An 18,712-nucleotide genomic window follows, 5' to 3' on the forward strand; every position below is an offset into this window, starting at 1 on the left:
TGAAAGTATACAGTGGTACAATGTGGACGGATCTGTATAGGCCCGACATAGAAGCTGGTATCGCAAGGGGTCCCACGAGAAAAAGCTATTGGATTTTTGGATTATTGAAGAAAATGAGATCTGTGGCAAACACGTATTAACATTTCCTAATGATTTTTGAAGCGGAAATGCAATCAGCAGAAGTAAAAGGATAAGGTGGTTGTGCATCACCACCGCTAAGCTAAAGGCAAACTCGTGTTCAGCATAATGACGTTTAGCAGTCTCTTCTAGACACTTTTATGACTCGTAGAAGCTTTTTGACATTCGTCATCGTCTTAAAAGCGTTTTATGTTGTAGAATACAACGTTGAAACCTCGATACACTTGTAAGAAACGTTGATAAGATAAGGGAACGGGAAGTGGAAAAATGCTAACTCATTTCCGTGTCTAAGAACTTGTTCCTGCACCATCTCCACCGTTGATGTGTACGCTATATTTAGGATATTTCTTCTGCTCTAGCCAGCTTAATAGTGTATGTTTCTGACAAAGCAGGTATCTATGCTTTCACTTCTAATGCCATTATACTCCATTGAAACTGTAAGTTATCCTTGCCGAACAGAGGGTTAAACTACTGTTTTTGTCAAGGGACTTTGGTGGCTTATAAGACAGCATAGATAACGGTTTCACTCATAGCAAGAGAAAGCGGTAAAGATATTTAAAATATATTGTACACTTTTGTCAATTTTGTTAAAGTCGGTTGGTACGTTGCTTTAAGAGGCTGCCTCTGTTCACATCCATACATCTCTTTGATTCTGAGCTGTAAGTCATGTCTATTTCCATCTATGCCACCATCTACTGTAGCTAAGTACCTCATACCACCCCATCTCAAACAATCACGAGCTACAAACTGTATTGAGGCTCCCATCTGTTACATAAGGGATGATTTAAGGTATTATTAGGGCACGGGAACTAAAAAAAATCAATCATTTGACAAATAATACACATTTAAAAGTATATCCCTTACTTGAAACAGCCCTTGAGTCTATAATCAGAACTGCATCCATAGCTGTCTGGCTTTTAGAAATTACAGGCTGTCGAAGGCCGTAATTGGCCACTCATAAAATAAGTTGACTAAAATGCGACCTGACAACGACTCCTTTCTTACCGGCTATAATATAACAAGTGTAGAATTGGAACTTTCTTTATGTTGAGCCAATCATTACATAATGGTTCAGCACTGTAATCCTGATGTGAGGATGCCCAGCACAGCATGGCGGTGCTCACTGAGCCACAGCTAAAGCGCCATGCCAGTAGACAACAGGGGGAGAAAGACCAGATGGGGGAAGATGTATCATAAAAACCAAAAGTGAATGTCTAAAGTCAAGCAAACTGCTGCTTACTGCAAGATAAAGGCATACCTAGTACATGTAGTTCATCAAAAGTGAAGAAATCCTAATTCAAAGAAAGGTTCCAGTGTCCTCAAATTTCAGTTTTTACCCATGAGTCTCTCTTTATATAGGAGCTTCAGTATGTGTGTGTTTTTGTGTGTGTATTACTAACATCTCATCTCACTTCGCCAATCTGTGCCCTGTGTGAGTGTGAGTGTGAGTGTGAGTGTGAGTGTGAGTGTGAGTGTGTGTGTGTGAGTGGTGTGTGTGTGTGAGTGTGTGTGTGAGTGTGTGTGTGAGTGTGTGTGTGTGAGTGTGTGTGTGAGTGTTTGAGTGTGTGTGTGAGTGTGTGTGTGAGTGTGTGGTGTGAGTGTGTGTGTGAGTGTGTGTGTGAGTGTGTGTGTGAGTGTGTGTGTGAGTGTGTGTGTGAGTGTGTGTGTGATACACTCCTGCAGGCATTTCATCACAGCTGACTGACAGTATGTTTCCATCTTCCAAGCTTTGTCCCAGGGTGCTCCACAAAGCCAGTCTATCTGCAGTGTTATACACACAACTAATGATGATGCAGGGATTTTGTGTGTGTGTATGTGTATGTGTATGTGTATGTGTATGTGTGTGTGTGTGTGTGTATGTGTGTGTGTGTGTGTGTGTGTGTGTGTGTGTGTCAGCAGCCATCCAGCAAATGTTCAGGCATTGTTCAAAGTGTGGTTCTATAGAATGCTTTAGCTTCTCTAATACCCTACTTGTGGTATATTAGCAGTATTTAGGCAGTCACAGGCAGCCCCCCCCCATCAGGCTCTCACATTAAAACCAGTTGGCCTCATTTGCATGAGTGGAAACTTGGCATTTTATGTTTGCATATAGATCAGCACAGGCACACACGTGTCAAAAATACACAGAAATCGGTATGTACACAGCCGTAAAATAAAGACTTTTTTTTAGGCTTTCAACAATAATCAATGATGGAAAAACATCTAAAGACCATAACAAGATTTACTGCCACACACAGCGTTCACAGAAATGTCATTTATGCAGTACTAAGCCATGGCCCAAGGAAAGGTCACCTAGCCATTGTCATAAGTTGTATCCACGAAACAATTAAAGGTGGGGTAGGTAAGTTTGAGAAACCGGCTCGAGATACACTTTTTGTTATATTCCATGGAATGCTCTTAACATGCCGATAGCAATGAATATCTTAAGTGCTTTGACAACAAATCCATAAAAAAATGTCATCTGTGGAAGCCGTAATACTGTAAAAAGCACGACCAATCATTTTAGCCGGCCCGGCTAAAATAACTGGATGGCCTACCTGCCTGTCAGCCTTCCATCTGTGCACAAACTGATCTCGTGCCCTCATTGGTCATGTGCGCGTTCGTGTGTGTTGGAGGAGGGGCTCTGTAAGGAAGTGGCAGATTTTTTTCGGCTGTGTATTTTCAAATTCTAGCGCACTCAAGCTGGTTTCTCCAAAATTACCTACCCCACCTTTAAGTTTAAAGAGGACATATTACGCTTATTGTCAGGTTCATATTAGTATTGTGTTGGCCTCTTTTCAAGTATTCTGTCACCCTAACAGTGAAAACATACTTGTTCCAATAAAACAAGGATGCTATTTATGCCTACGTCAAACAAGACATTTATTCTACAGTTAATTGTAATGTAGGTGCCAGTACAGCACCTTTTTTTGGCATATATGCAAATCAACGATTAAATAACTATATGTGCGGCTAAACTAAAATACCCAATATGGCAACTTATTATATGCAAAACAGAGAATACATAATTTTTTTCTCAGATATGTGATAACCCTCACAATGTAGGCTGCTCACCTTTTTAAACGCTTGAGTGAGTAACTACCATTTGTGTCAAACTAAAGCTGCAGTTAGCAATGATAAAATGCATAAATGCACTCACTGTGAAGAACTGGGTTAACACCATTTTCTCAACTTTTAAAGTCACAGTTTTGTGTCCACGGACCTCGACAAACTTGTTCAAATTATGTAAAGTGGCAAAGAAAAAAACGGGTGCAATAAAGCTCTACTTCCTAAAAGCTGTGTGTATAATTTACAAAGGCGCCCTTAGCAGACATGTGTTGCCCTGCATAAGTTAGTGATAAAGAGCATAATACAAGAAGGCACACATTTCTGAGAAAGCTTAAAGAGGCGCCGAGGGATCTGAAGACACTTTTGAAAAGGCGTCTGAATAAAACTGTTTAATGTTCGTTCAACTAGTATTTCTAAAAGGCATATTGCTCTGTTTTCTCCTCATACCTTCCATAATCCCCAATATTCACCTTTCTGAATGTACTAATGGCTCTGGTTGGTGGGACCCTGCATGTTGCATTGTGTAACTGGCACCCCCTTCTTTAGGAATTCACATTGCCATTTGGAGACGAGCCTCTATTGCAATAAATTGTAATTAAATTTTAAAACGTACTTAAGATAGAATGTATTTTTGTCCTCATCCTTCCTTCCTCAGAGGTCCCTGCTCACTAAGCACATTATCTTTTTACTTCTACAGGGACGACAACATATGTCATTTAAGAACTGAGAGCATTTTTGTTAATGCTTTAAAAAAAAAAACACTTCTCTCTTTTTCAAATGTCAAAACAGCTCTGAGTGGCTTCTTTTACTGCTTTTACTCTTAGACTCCTCCAGCAGATATGGAGCAACAATGGTATCCATTTGGAAGTTGTTTCTGCCCAGATACTCAATATAATGTTTGTACAATAATAGCACTATATTGTATTTTTTGTAAAATTAGCATTCAGAAATGTTTTATTATGCTAAAATCAATAAATAATGACAGTCATTTACTGTTAGAGTGCCTACCACTGAAAATACTGGTGTTATACGCCACGTTAATCCTTTTCAGTTCCTATTCCCTCTGATTAAAAAAACCAAAACAGCATAGTTTGAAAAAGATGTCAAGGTTTTCTACTGTTGCACTTTCTCTAAGCAGTGAGCGTGAAACAATGGCCAAGGTGCTAAAGATACACATGCAGACAGCGTAATGTAGTCTATTTAATTACAATAGTTAACTACAGCCCTAAAGAACATCCATTTATATTCTTGCACATGATATAAACATTCAAGCACTTTGTTCTAAATGTTTTAGCAACAGTGAACATTAACAATGTATCCGCTGATGGGGCTAATGAATGGAGGTCTGTCTGACATGCTGTTTCTATACAAGAGAGCTATTGAAATGATATACGTTTTTGCCGTTCTTGTAATAGCAACACCAAAAATAGACAGTTGCGATGGTGTAGCGAATACGATGCGTTTCAAGGCTCCCAATACAATACAAACTAGTGATAAACAGAGGTGCGCATGTCATTTTAAATACTCAGTAACTTATAAATCCCGCCCACAATAACCAATAGTCCAATAGTGGTGCGTTCACACTGGACGCGATGCGATGTTTGGGGGCAGCGCGATTACATGTAAAGTCAATGCAGAGACGCGGACAGACGCGAATTCGCTCCGACGGTGCGGTTGATACGAATGCCGCGGTGCGATTGAGGCGATTGGAGGGGGCCGCGATAACCGCTCGAGTTCAATTTGTTCAACTCGAGCGTCAAATTCACGTCAACGGCTAGAATGAAGACACACATGAATATAACAGCAGCCAGCAAGGGAATGACAGAGAGGGACAAACAACAGAGGTGAAAAACAAGACGGCAGGCGAAAAACCTTTTAAAATGCGTGTTTTCTGAATGGAGATCGGATCGATCAGGTGCGCAGGTCATTTTAAATACTCAGTAACTTATAACTCCAGCCCAAATTAACCAATAGTATCTAAGTGACAACCCAACCACATTTCTTACCCCTACATATCCATTAATAAAACCAACATACTCTAAAAAAGGCATTGCTTTCACATAGCGGTGAACAAACCTCTTACGACAGAGATAATTGCTTTAAGTAGAAAAGTTGTTGCAAGCCCCTTTCTGACAGAAATAAGTACAGCTTCACAGAGGAAAAAAGTGACTGCACCAAGGTATTCATCTCTTAGTTTATAGGAGAAAAGACTACCTGGTGAGACCGCTCCTTGACAGCATGGGGGCATTTTCTTAGCCGCTTATTTCCCAATTTTTTGAAGATCTTGTTTTTCACCTCTGTTGTTTGTCCCTCTCCGTCATTCCCTTGCTGGCTGCTGTTATATTCGTGTGTGTCTTCATTCTAGCCGTGGTTCTCCTTCACTTTTCTCAATTTAGTTTGCACTAACTCGCCTCTAAATCCTCCTACTGTGTTTTAATCTTTCCTCACAGTGGATCAATACTTAGACACTGGCATGCAGATTACATTATGGATCTTCTGGCCGATCAATGGCCGCTCGGCATTAAAGGAAAACTGGCCCTGCTCCTTGGCCCGTCATGGCCCATTCCGGCCTTAATTAGATGACTTTTATGGTCGGCTAATGGGAGAAGCGCTATACTGTGGAAGAAAGAGGGGGAGGGCGACAGCAAAGTGATGCCTCACAGGTGGAGAACGAGAACGATACACTCCCAAAATCCATTTCTCCTTTGACACGAGGGATGACTGCTGGATTGCTTAACATTCCAGGTGGATACACAACAACTTGAGGGGGATGTCCCTTCCTTAGCATCGCAAGAATTGATCAATAATCTACCCATTGGAAGTCTTTCATTTGGATTAAAAGGCAGGTGTTAATGAAAGTTGGAAATAGGAGGAACGGGTGGAGTGTTAGGAAGTAGCCGGGCCATCATTGCATCATCAAAAGGTAAATGGAGTTAATGGCAGCTGAACAAGCACTGCAGTGCCAAACCAAGGCTGTTTTATGACTTAAAAAAGGGAGCCAAAGTAGCAGTGAGAACGACACTAACAAAGTAACAGATATGAATAGTGCAACAAAAGGATAACAAGTAAACAAACATATGCCGAGGCATGTGGTGGGCAGCAGAGTGTGGGAGTGATTCAATCTATCCCGATCTGCTTATAAACAGACTCTCAAGCATAAAAGCGTTATCAAGCAATGAAAGAATCTCCAAAATACAACTAAAATGAGACATAAAAGAGGGAAAGAAAAGGAAAATGGCAAATATATTCTGTCAGAGACAACATGGACAAGTGAATAGACTTGTTTAGAGTGTAAATGAAGCAGCTGCAAACAGGTCAAAGTCTTTATCAGTTTCCCAATCGATGAACTGGCTCTCATCTCCAGATTCTGGCTGTCACTCAAATTCACGCAGCTTTACACTCGTGGAAAGTGTGCATTAGTGTGAATAGCAAGTACATTTCTAGAAGGCATTTTGGCTCTGGCTGCTTTGTCACTCAATTGAGCTCCGCAGGACATAAACCCATAGAGGCGTTTTGCCGCAAGCTGATCTAAGCCACTTTACTGCGCTGCTCGTTAGTTTTACAGCTTTAAGGGGCGACTGATGAGGTCGCTGTACCATAATATGAACTATCAAGGCTCACTTCCAACAACAGCTAACAAAGTTGAGTCCATTAAACACTGCGGACCGGACTTTGAGCAGGACATAAATGTATATGCACTTCAAGTCCCAAATGGAAAGGAAATGCAGAAAACAAAACCGAGCCAAAACGAGAGTGAATATTGGGACTTGAATTAGGGTTGGGCGAATTAAGGAATATATCGAACATTGCTTGAGTACTTGGGGCCATTTTTATTTGGCAAATGTATTATTATGCCACTAAAAAGCAAGTTAGAGAAGGCACATCACTACAAACAATCTTTGAAAGGTACACACAAACGTTACAGTACCTAAAAACACCTTTAAGTGTGACTGCCGTGTAATAGTATTAATTAATTCTGCAAATTCTGACTTGCTAATTAACTTCCTGCTATCACAATACACTCACAAGCTCACTAAATAAGGAGGTATGGAACGAGAGAGAATGCAAAAGAAGAAAGAGAAATTGATGGCAGGAGGAGAAGACAGACAGCAAGACAGCGTGTTCGAGTATCTCTCACACTTCCTACCCCTACACAAAAGAAGCCGAATAAGGCGAACCTCATGAAAGAGCCGAAACTCTCTGTGCGTCAGAAAACCAAGAACCCCTAACGACGACAAGACGGCGCATCAACCCGTCATGTTAGATGCCAGCCGGGCACGTTTGAAGGTTTGTTGGCTGGGTGTGTGTTATTCAAGGCTCATCATCTCATGGAGATGCAGGGGAACAAAGCACCGGGATGATGCCTTGAAGATCTGACAAGAGCCTGACTCACCCGAAGAGCAAGGCAGAGAAACAAATGCAGAGAGAGATAGGGATAGAGAAAGATAGTAGAAGACGGATGTGATAATAAAGGAAATGAGAGGGAAAAGTGAAGGACAAGAGAGGTTGATGAAGGACAAACAAACCTCCCGAATCTTAATGGAGGTCGTAATGTTCATTTAGAGGTGTCGATTCAACTTCATTGTCATTCTGGAGGCTGTGCTGTAGTTGCATTGTATTGCGTTATACCTAAAGAACCAAAGAAGAAGTACTACAAAAAGTTGTGCTTTAAAACAAACACTCATTAGCTCTAGGCTGCGTGCCAAAATCAGTGGGAAGAGACTCAGGAGTCAGACTCTTACGTGCTTCCCTATACTTTACTTGTGGATCCTAATTGTGTCTCCCAGTGACCACACTCTGTCTGCAGTGAGCAAGGTGGTCCGCAGAGCATTGCGGTATCCACTTAGCAGCTCTATTCTGAATGGCTTCAAGGAGAGCTCGATGGGCCGAAACATAACTAAACAAATCAGGGTGTATATGTATAGAAAATCCTGGTCAAGGAGGAAGCGTGCCGAAACGCACACATCCAGTGGAGCTGGAGTGGCTCCAACCACTTAAAAACATGTCACAACAGCGTGGGGTCAATTCCCTTCGCTTACCGTTTGTACACTTTCCCTCAGATTTATCCACAGAACTCATAAAGAAAAGGAGTGAGTCGCAAAATTGCTTCTTAAAAACGCGCTGATTGTTTTCTCTTTTCTGAAAAACTCCCAGTTGGTGATGGAAATGGCATCAGGACCTGTTCTATAGGTGAAACAAAACAACTGTTGCAATGACGGAGAAAAAAGGGACCTATAACATTAAATGGATTCGTTCATAAACATCTTGAACATGCATTCAAAGAATTCACCATTTTTGATTGTCTTTTATAAAAGAATGTATTTCAAGGTGCCATATTAGAACAGCAACTCCATTGGAGTTCTTGAAAGTAAATTGAAGACCTATCGTTTTAATGTGGCTTTTAATTTGGGGTAATTTTTGTTGTACATCTGTTCATGATGTATTATTTATTTGTATATTGTTAAACTCTTTCCGTTTGTTTACAACTTATTTATAATTATGTTCCTCCATGTTTATTTTGTAAAGCACGTTGAGCTGAATCTTGCATGAAAGATGCTATATAAACAAAGCTTATTGTTATCATATTCAAATCCAGCCATATGCCTTAATTCAATGGATCCTAATTAGTTTCTTTTAGTGCATATTTTTTTGTGCATATCTAATAAAAGGAAGAATGTTTTTATTGTTTATACCATGGTTACAGTTGTAATACCCCAAAATCGTATTAAAATCTTCCATAGAAAGAGGATTTTCCATTAGTTTGTGCGTGCTTTGCATTTGGAAGATTATGTGTATCCTGTCAAAATAATTAAGTGTGAGATTGTAAGTGTTGCACAACATAAATGCACACAGCAGGAGGGCTCTGGAGAGGAGAGCGTACAGGTCGTGTTCTTAGCCTGTTAAGCCCCGAGCCTGTTTTTCAGGTTTCAGGCTCGAAAATGACATGCCCAAAACAAATGACTACAACTTAACTTCTAAAAGGGTTATATGAATAATTTATTTTATCAAAGCAAGGTTACATCTGTGAGTTGGATGTAGAAGTGTCAGAATCAATATAGATTTTTCTCAGTCAGAGTAAATTCAGATGGAACATAGCAAAAAAAGGTAAATTCTTACCTCCGCTTAAAGAAAAAACATTACTTATATTGAAAACCACCCTTGAATGATGGGATGGTAGACTAAAAGCTTTAGGAATCCAAAGTATAACATATAATAAGTACCCTGTATCAAGATTGAGGCAAAACAAGTGAAATTTGACCTTTTTAGAGAGGTTTAGCAAAAAAAAGGTCCAGGCAGAATAAGCTTTGGGCACATTTGGGTACATCTGGTTCCATCAGTGCCATTTGACCTTTTTCAGGTACCAGACTATAAAAATGGTGTATTACATTGAATTATCACCATAGGTATTCATTCCATCCAAAGAAAAAAAAAAAAAGGACCCGCCGACGGGGTCTTTGGGGCTTAACAGGTTAAACAAACACACACAGCAAACACCAAACGAAGATGCTTAGAGAAGTCACAAGCACATTGAAACTGATACTCAAATGTCTAAATGAAAGAAGAGCAGATAGATGGAAGAGAAGAGTGATTTAGATTGAGATTTTAGAGATTGTCTCGGGGGTCCCAGGGTTGATTCCCTGTGACCTGAGTTGATGAACCGTGAGTCTTGCCAGCTACGAAATGTCCATCCTGCACTGAGGAGAGCAGCCAAAGGGAGGAGGACTGATCCTCACATCAATGGCATATCAAACCAAAGATTAGGGAGTTTTGAAGTGAAAAGGAAAAGGGGTGAGAGGGGGGGAGAGATGGCACTTACCGATGTACTCAAACACGTAGACGACGAAGAACGGCGTGACCAGGTCGTTGATGCCTTGCACGTAGCCGCTGGCTGGATGGCGGATGGCCCAGATGAAAAGTATCCGCTCAAAAATCTTAACACACAGAGAGATTGTGTCAATACAGCTTGTAGAAAAAAACGTTTTAGAAACTAATGCACAAAGGTAATCAATTCTAAATGATATGCCACAGAGAAGCAAGTGGATAACCAAGCTTCAAGCTCATCAGGAAAGGTTTAATCTACATATTAACCCTCTGTCTGTTTGTCAGGATTTATATTGGTGAACTCATTTATGGATTAATAGTATTTCTTACAAATCTTTAATCCATGTTCCCTGACACCATCAATTGTTTTTCCTGTAGCGCAGATATTGGCTATCAAACATTGGATGAATAGAACATTTAACATTGTGAGGCGGGTGTGAGAAGACAGTAGTAGAAATCAGAATCACTTGAATCATGCCAAGCTTGTGAAGTGGAAAGCAGCTGATTAAGCACAACCACGTGGCTTTTGGAGTGAAACAATACCGATGTGGATATTGATTTGTATTAATGTGATTTTTGTATAACCATTATTATTGCATATTAGTTCCTCTCTTACATATAATATAAGGGGTATATGTATCTATTTCAAACAATACAATTAAACAGGTTGCCATGTTAGTGTTCAATTACAAGGTAGCCTTATGTAGCATATGCTGCCTTATTATCTATTTTTACTCGAAATGGGAGCATGATTATATAAAATGAACATTTTGCTGTATTGATGACATTTTAAAACTAGCAATTGAGACCGTAAACTCATTTGGAAACGTTTACTGAGGTAATAAATCAAGTGAGAAGTTGGGTAATTTTCTCATTGACTTCTGTACAGTCCGTTTCCCCTGCTGGCCATTAGAGAGAATGCAGGTTTAATGCACTTACAGTAAGCATAACGTCTCAGTCCTGGAGGTCTGCCCTTAGATACACTGTTTATTTGCCTCTCACTTTCAGCACAAATCAACACCTTAATCCTTAACTTTCTGATCTGCATTTGTGTACATAAAAAAAGCTCACTTTGAACTTTATTTTCTGCTTTGGTGTTGGTCTCCTCCCTCCTCTCTTCATTTTTCACTCAGTATCTGTCTCTTTGCTTTTCCCTTCTGACTAAGTCTCCTCCTCACTCTCTTTCTCTGCCTGATTTCAATATTTTTGTGCAAGGCAAACACTTCCATCTTCGTTATGTGCGGCTGCTTAATGCTGTCAGCCCCAGTGAATTACAAGAGGCATGATGTTCAGCTTGTTTTTCTGGTGCTCAAATGGATCTCCCCCACCCACCCCCCCCCCCCAAATACACACTCACTCTCACACACCTTGCTGTACCACACCCATCAAGCACTTTCTTATCTTTTGGGAATATGTCATGTTTCTGTCACTTTCTAAATAACCTCATAGCTCATTGTTTTAGGAGTTTAAGGAGCGAGAGAAAACATAGCCATGTGTTTTTCTTCTCATTTCTATTTAGAGTAGTTCGATCAATGTTAAGATAGCGGGAGAGATTGGTAAAGCGCAACGCTCTCTAGCTTTTCCAGACACCTTCTCCTTAAATCTCCCTCGCCTGCCTCCACAGCTCACCCCTTCTGTTTTCCTTATCAAAGTCCCATCTGTCAAGCAGGGAGAGGTACGGCTGATGCAGGGGGAGCGGGTAATAGGACTTTCTTTTTCTGCAACCTCAAAAGCTGACGTGCATATTTCACATTGGCACCTACACACTTTGAGAGAACCCCTGCATACACACACCATACCCACTGATGTGAAAGACAATACAAAGAACCAACCAAACTGGAAGAAAGAAATCCCGGTTTACACAGAGTTCCCTCGCTCCTCAACAGACTTATTATTAGAAATTATGTTAATCTCACATTAATTTGATATTCTTGTCATAACGCAGTGCATCTCTAGGACAGGAAATCAGCTTTCCTGTGACCCCTGTGTCACAACGCTATGGCTCCATTAAATTAGTGCCAGACCCCAAGGACCCTGATAAGGGAACTCTCTAGAGGTGGAGAGGAAATTGACACAACAAAAATGGTGTCAAGTAAAAGGACTTTTCACTGCCATCTGACATACAGTTGAAAATAACACTTAGAGAAGGCTTAATGATGATCCTATTGTCAAAAGATCCTGGTCTAAACCACTCAAATATCACCAATAAACAGACTAAATTCAAAATGTGCATCCCTTTTAAGTTGTTCATTGACGAAAAGCATCTGAGATGAAATGATATTACTTAATATGGGAGACACGGATAAATCCTGCTCTAATCACAATTTGAAGGCGAAATGGAATGTTTTCTTTTCACGTTGGGAACTTGTAATTGCCGATTATCAACATCTTGCAAAGACTGCATTGTTCTGCAGAACAAGAAAAACTCAAACACTTAGATAACACTTAGGAAATCACTTCACTATCCCTCTCTCCCCGAAATGGAACAGACTGTCGACTGCCTTCCATCTCGACTAAATCTCTCCAAACCCCACGGGGGGTGGGGGGTGGTGGGGAGGGAGCGCAGACAAACAAGTGAAATGAAATGAAGCGGAGGTGATTTTCAGGTGGCACCGCAGCAAGCATAACCATATAAAAGAAGAGGGGGCCTTTGGAGTTTGTTGCATACCAAATTATATGAGGCGCACGCTGCTGGAATATATCGCTTTTATTTTGTTGAGTCGGTGTGTGGGGGTGAGAGGGAGAAAGAAGTTCAGGATGAGTGGAAAAGGAGGTCAATGTAGAGGACATGTACAGTTGTAAAACATATACAGCCCCCTTGTCTGATATTTTTCCCCCGCTTATGTTGTATCCCGTTGAAGACGGGTTAGCGAAAGACTGCCTGAGGCACCGTGTGCGAGTTTGTACATGATAAATGCCACCTCATTGCACCTTTTTTCAACATCTGCAGACATGATGTGTATGACAGGACCTGCCAAAAACACTGTAATAATAATATAAAAGTTCCCTTATATAAGAAAAAGGTGGGAATTAAGTTACTATACAAAGGCTAGTGTTTTTTCTCCCACACACTCCTCCCCCCCCCCTGCGTGAAACGCCTTTAATGGACTCCTTTCTTTACTTCCGTAACATAATGACATCACTATGTAACACTCGCGATTCTATTAGGTTGCGCTCCCACACATTGTATGTGAGCGGGACATCTCTAAGTTGACCAATCGCAACAGAGCCGACCAGCTGACCAATCAGAGCAGACTGGGCTCTGGTTTCAGACAGAGGGTGAAAAGAGGTGCTGCAGCACAGGCAGTATGAGAAAAATAAAGAGCTTTTAAAACATTAAAACATGTAGACATGTCACAGTAGAGGCACAAAATACTAATATGAACCTGAAAAGGAGCATAATATTAGCCGAGCCAACTTCTCAAATAATAAAGTTACTTGCACCACATTTACATATTTACGTAACTCTTTTCCAAAGCAGCCTCATTGATTTAAAAGTTATGGATGGTGCGCATTACCGTTTGTTTTCCTAATTTGCCCTAACCTCCGATGGTAGTTATTGTTTTATGCGGGTTTAAGATAATTAGTTCTTATATGCACTAAAATACCAAGAAATGCTTTGTTCAGCACTAACAAAGCAGAACAAAGACGTAGGAGCTAACCGTGCCGGGTGTGTGTGTGTATGTGATCACATGCTTGACTGTGAGGATGATGTAATTCTTCTATATTTATCTTTGCTACTGTGTCGGAACATGCTTTGTGCTGAAGCGAGGGTTTTCCCACATCAAACTCCTAGGCAGACACTTTCTTTGATGTTTCATTTTCACACCTTTTTCAATTGATTACAATTACTTCTTTTCGCTAATTATCCACAAAACATCATTGCTAATGATGATGCTACCGCTCATATCTGCCCAAAAGCAGGCTAGGAAAACCCTGCTAGGTGAGGTGGTGTGTGCAGGGTAAGGGTGGGAGGGGGGGGGGGTTGTCTCACCTCTTGGACAGAAGCTTGTTGAAAGAGAGGAATAAGGGGATTAGTTCTCGGTATGTCAATGTGAATCTGCAGAGAGAGAAAGAGAGAAAAAACAAACTGAAGCAACGGGCAAGTTAGCACAGACATGGGCATCACAGATAGTGACAGAGAGAGAGCAACAGTTAGGGGATTGTATCCTTGATTGAAGGCAGGCTGGGTGGGGGGGCGTTCGGTGGTCTGAAATGGATGGTGGTTTTGTGTGTGCATATGTTGGGATGCCTCTATGTGGTGGAGAGTATGTTTTCTTTAGCGTTGGACCACGTTTACACCATTTCAGAGTGCCCCCCCCCCTGCAGATACACAATGTGACAGGCACAGATTGGTCAGACGGATGCGGGACAGCGGCCGGGGGTTGAGCTGCTCGGTCCGCCTTACCTCGGTCACCTTTGGCTGCAGCACCAAAGACTCAGGACTCATCCTAGGAATGTCTATTTGGATCTGACAGCAACATGGGAGAGAAAGGGGTTAAGACACTCACACACATTAATACTCATGGAAACCAATGTAGAAGTCCCCTTTTGTTTAATATTTCATCGTTCTTTGGCATCTGTAAGATATCCTGAGTAGCTACAGCTTTCATTGTTTTGGAATAACTTGAAAAATATCCCTTTACATTAAATTTAGAAGAGATAAAAAATATGTGCTTCATTCGCGATTAATTGTGAGTTAAAGGTGGGGTAGGTAATTTTGGAGAAACCAGCTCGAGATCGCTAGAATTTGAAAATACACAGCCGGAGAAAATCTGCCACTTCCTTACAGAGCCCCTCCTCCAACACACACGAACGCGCACATGACCAATGAGGGCACGAGATAAGTTTGTGCACAGATGGAAGGCTGACAGGCAGGTAGGCCATACAGTTATTTTAGCTGGGCCGGCTAAAATGATTGGTTGTGCTTTTTACAGTACTACGGCTTCCACAGATGACACTTTTTTATGGATTTTTTGTCAAAGCACTTAAGATATTCATTGCTATCGGGATGTTAAGAGCATTCCATGGAATATAACAAAAAGTGTATCTCGAGCCGGTTTCTCAAACTTACCTACCCCACCTTTAACTATGGAAAATCAGAGTCTTACTGTGCACATGTTTGTACTTTATTTACCCTTTGTGGGGGGTTCACCATAGTCTCTGTAATGTTTACGCTAATTATCCAACTGGGAATCAAACTCAGTGTGCAGCTGCCAGCAGCATTCTGCCAATTGCTTTGATTTCCTGGCCTATATTGTTCAAACTACCCCAAATATAACAGTAGGCAGCTACTGCCAGTTTACAAAATCACACCGGCTAACAGTAGAAAAGCATGAAATGGCTCAAAGATAAAGTAACTGAGTAAAAGACAGTTAAGATAAGCAAATGGGGAGCTAACATACGACAGGTGGCGAGTAAGTAAATGTGAGTGTGTTTAGGGAATATGTCTGCCCCCTAGTGGTGAAACATGTTTGATAAAGTTGAATTAAATCAGTTGTTTCAAACACACAGATATAGCCTAAAAAAAAGAACAAAGCTAGGTTCGCTGAGATTCTCTTGGGATGAAACAAAACCACAGCGGTACTTCAAACAGCTGGGACTTCTACAACGGTTACATCCATATTTATGTGTAAACCCATACACACGAGCCGTTTGGGCAAGCTAAACAAATATACAAAATAAACAGATGGACAGACACGAGAGGAGACACTAATTACTGAGAGACATTGACACTGGATATTGTCTATCCTGTGAGGAAAAACACACAAACACAATACAAATAGCTTCATGTAATGCATACAAGTATATCTACAGTCACAAAAAACTACACAAAACTACAGTCATATGCTATTTTTGTTATGTTTAACTTTAAATCACCGCTCAGTCACCAGCAGTGCTGTTTTTAGTTGGAAGAGGCAGAATTTGGCAGAAATGAGACATCAAGACGAAATTGGACGGAATATGAGAAATGTGTGTTTTTGCTATCAACAGCCCACTTTGATGTTTCTTATCGACCTGGAATGAATGGGAAATAGTGGAGTGTTCAAATGAAAGAGAATGTCGGGGAAGGAGAGGGAAAGAGTGTTCAGAGCCAAAAGAAAAGTGTTCATTTAGAAGCAGCTCTCTCTGAAGCTCGCGGCTGGTTGTCCCTACCCTGTGAACAGAGCTCGACCACACACATGTCAACACAAACAGACACACAACAGTCCAATGAGTACATGAGGGAGAAAGAGGAATTGGTTCCAGTAATCCTGTCTGCAGGGCTGAAATCCTGCCAAAACACACTCTCTCACACACACAAACAGGCAACCATGTTCTGGCATTGAGCAGAGGGAATACATCAGTGACAGGAAGTTGTTATTGTAATTTAAAATGGAACCTCTTGTAGTTTGCTTTCATTGCGTCCATCGAGTTGTAGGATTCAGACAGGTATTAAAAAGTCACATGTAAAAAGAACGATTAAACAGCATCAGTTTGACGTGTCTGTGTGTCTGTGTGTCTGTGTGTGTGTGTGTCTGTGTCTGTCTGTGTCTGTGTGTGTCTGTGTGTGTCTGTGTCTGTGTCTGTGTGTGTCTGTGTGTCTGTGTGTGTGTGTGTGTGTGTGTGTGTGTGTGTGTGTGTGTGTGTGTGTGTGTGTGTGTGTTTACCTGTCTGTACGTGTCCTGATGGTGTTCGTCATTGCGCGAGTCGTAGTATTGCTGAATGAAGCCGAAATATTCTTGTCTCTTTCTCTGTAGGACGCTCTCTCTTCTTTCTGCGTTGGCTGGTAGGTAACCCTAAACAACAGAAGACACAAAGAACTGTAAATGAAAAATGTAGCAAATGGTAAAGATAGCAGTTCACCCAATTATAATTAATACTCATGGGCTCGGGGCTGATGGTAAATGATTAGAAACAAGATGGAGATGTTATTTTTACACCTCACAAAGATATGATGTGTTAATTGGTGAGCTGCAGGAGTGCTGGCAGGTGGATTTTGTTATCTTTGGAAAAAGCCATTTCCCCCCCCATTCACAGTATTTAGGCTAATATAATCGTCTCTTGTTAGATTTAAATGATATAAGCGAAAGTGGTATTGATTTTCCCGTCTAACCGTCAGGAAGAAAACAAGCACAATTCCCAAAATGTAGTATTTCTCATTTACAATATCCTTAAATCTCATTTATTTGAAACTGCAAGGGTCTACCTAAATTTAAGGATAAACTGAAATTGTCTGAGAGACCATTTAGTTTTTCAATATATACTATAAATAAATTGCCGTGGCTGAACTTTGTATGAAACTATGAACATTTCCAAAGAAATTAAATTCCCACTGTTGAACATTTTGGTTAGGATCTGAATGAAAATAGTGCAAAGATAACAGATAAAATGATTCTGTAGGGTAAAATACTTATTCTTGACGCTCAATCAAAGATTTATCTAAATGTAAAAAATATACAATGCAAAGCCAAAAAATAAATTGCTCTAACAAAGAGTGGGATTATATGGAATAATAAAAACATAGTTAGTCATTTGAAATGTCGAAGGGATCCTATTAACTCTTGGCTTGACATTTCATCATACTGTTGTGTCCTTCATGTGTATCTTTTGCCTGTATTAAATAACAAATACTACTACTACTACAGGCGCATACAAACTTTAACAAATAACTCATAATACTAGTCTCCAAACTAATATACCTGTCTGTTTGTGACACGCATGCTCACGGTCACGCTTGTGGCTTCCACATGGGACTCATTCATTCCGCTCCACAGATATTCAGTAAAACCGCCTGCTCACTGTCTCAAAGTGCTTTTCATGTTGTGCGACTCTCCTAATTATTTGTCCTTCACTATTTACTACATAATGAGCCTTTTAGTTCTAAACTCTTGTTTTAAACCTTGACTTGTTTAGAGTCTGTTGGCCAAGTGAAATTACAGAGCCACCTGGGATTACACTAAATGACACACTTCACTTTGTGGGGAAAACCTTCTGCTGCTTGACAAAATGCTTTCCGCCTCTTAGGGGAACTACCTTTTTATGAGTGTGTGTGTGAAAATGCTTCTGGGAATGTGTTAATGCGGGCATACATTTGTGAAAGTGTGTGTCCTCTTTGTGCAGCCGGGCTTATGCAATGAGGAGAAAGTCAACGCTAAACTGAACAACACATTTAAAGTGTATTAAAAGCGAGAGCTGGAGCCAGGGGCTCTGAAATATTCACACACTTAAAGACAGAACTCAAAAATGACTGCTTCTGGCTTTAAAAAAAAACACTCAACGCGAGATAAAAAGCTGGAATTAGTAGTCCTTAAACCTAAAAAGGTCCTTTTTTGTTAACAAATGTTCTATGTTGCCTTTTGTGCATTTGGCTGAGTGAGTTAACACAAGTGCCATTATGGTGATTAAATACAAAGAGGGTTACAATGTAATCATGTTCTACAATAGCCTTACAAACAAATGGTATTTAATGTTGTATTGTGGGATATTTTCCACCCAAACAAAAATCAATAAGTATTCATACAGGTCTGTGAATTACAGATCATAAAGCTGCCACGTCTATTTTGTTAATCAATTTCTTCTTTTAGTTTTTTTTTAGGATTCAGCTTCCATTCCAGCTTCTTAAATAGAAATATTTGTTTCCGTGTTTTTAGAATAATAAAGTTTTAAAAAGTTGGTTGAACCAAACAAGATGTTTAAAGATGTTACTCTAGGCTCTAGGAAA

At 40.4% G+C, this 18,712-nt stretch overlaps 1 protein-coding gene across 3 annotated transcripts in view; it reads right to left on the minus strand.

Moving 5' to 3' along the window:
- The window catches only part of tbc1d22a (TBC1 domain family, member 22a), a 112,167-nt gene that overhangs the window by 59,878 nt on the left and 33,577 nt on the right, over positions 1–18,712 (minus strand). Inside the window, exons 7-10 of one of the 3 annotated variants that reach the window (XM_034131437.1) lie at positions 16,659–16,787; positions 14,417–14,479; positions 14,003–14,068; positions 10,004–10,118 (exon numbers count right to left, since the gene is read on the minus strand). In XM_034131437.1, coding sequence (XP_033987328.1) covers positions 10,004–10,118; positions 14,003–14,068; positions 14,417–14,479; positions 16,659–16,787 — 373 coding nt within the window. The remainder of the gene's footprint in view (positions 1–10,003; positions 10,119–14,002; positions 14,069–14,416; positions 14,480–16,658; positions 16,788–18,712) is intronic. The other 2 variants (XM_034131438.1, XM_034131439.1) reach the window with 2 other exon arrangements.

Source organism: Trematomus bernacchii, unplaced genomic scaffold (genome assembly GCF_902827165.1).
Source record: "Trematomus bernacchii unplaced genomic scaffold, fTreBer1.1, whole genome shotgun sequence".
Lineage (NCBI taxonomy): Eukaryota > Metazoa > Chordata > Actinopteri > Perciformes > Nototheniidae > Trematomus > Trematomus bernacchii.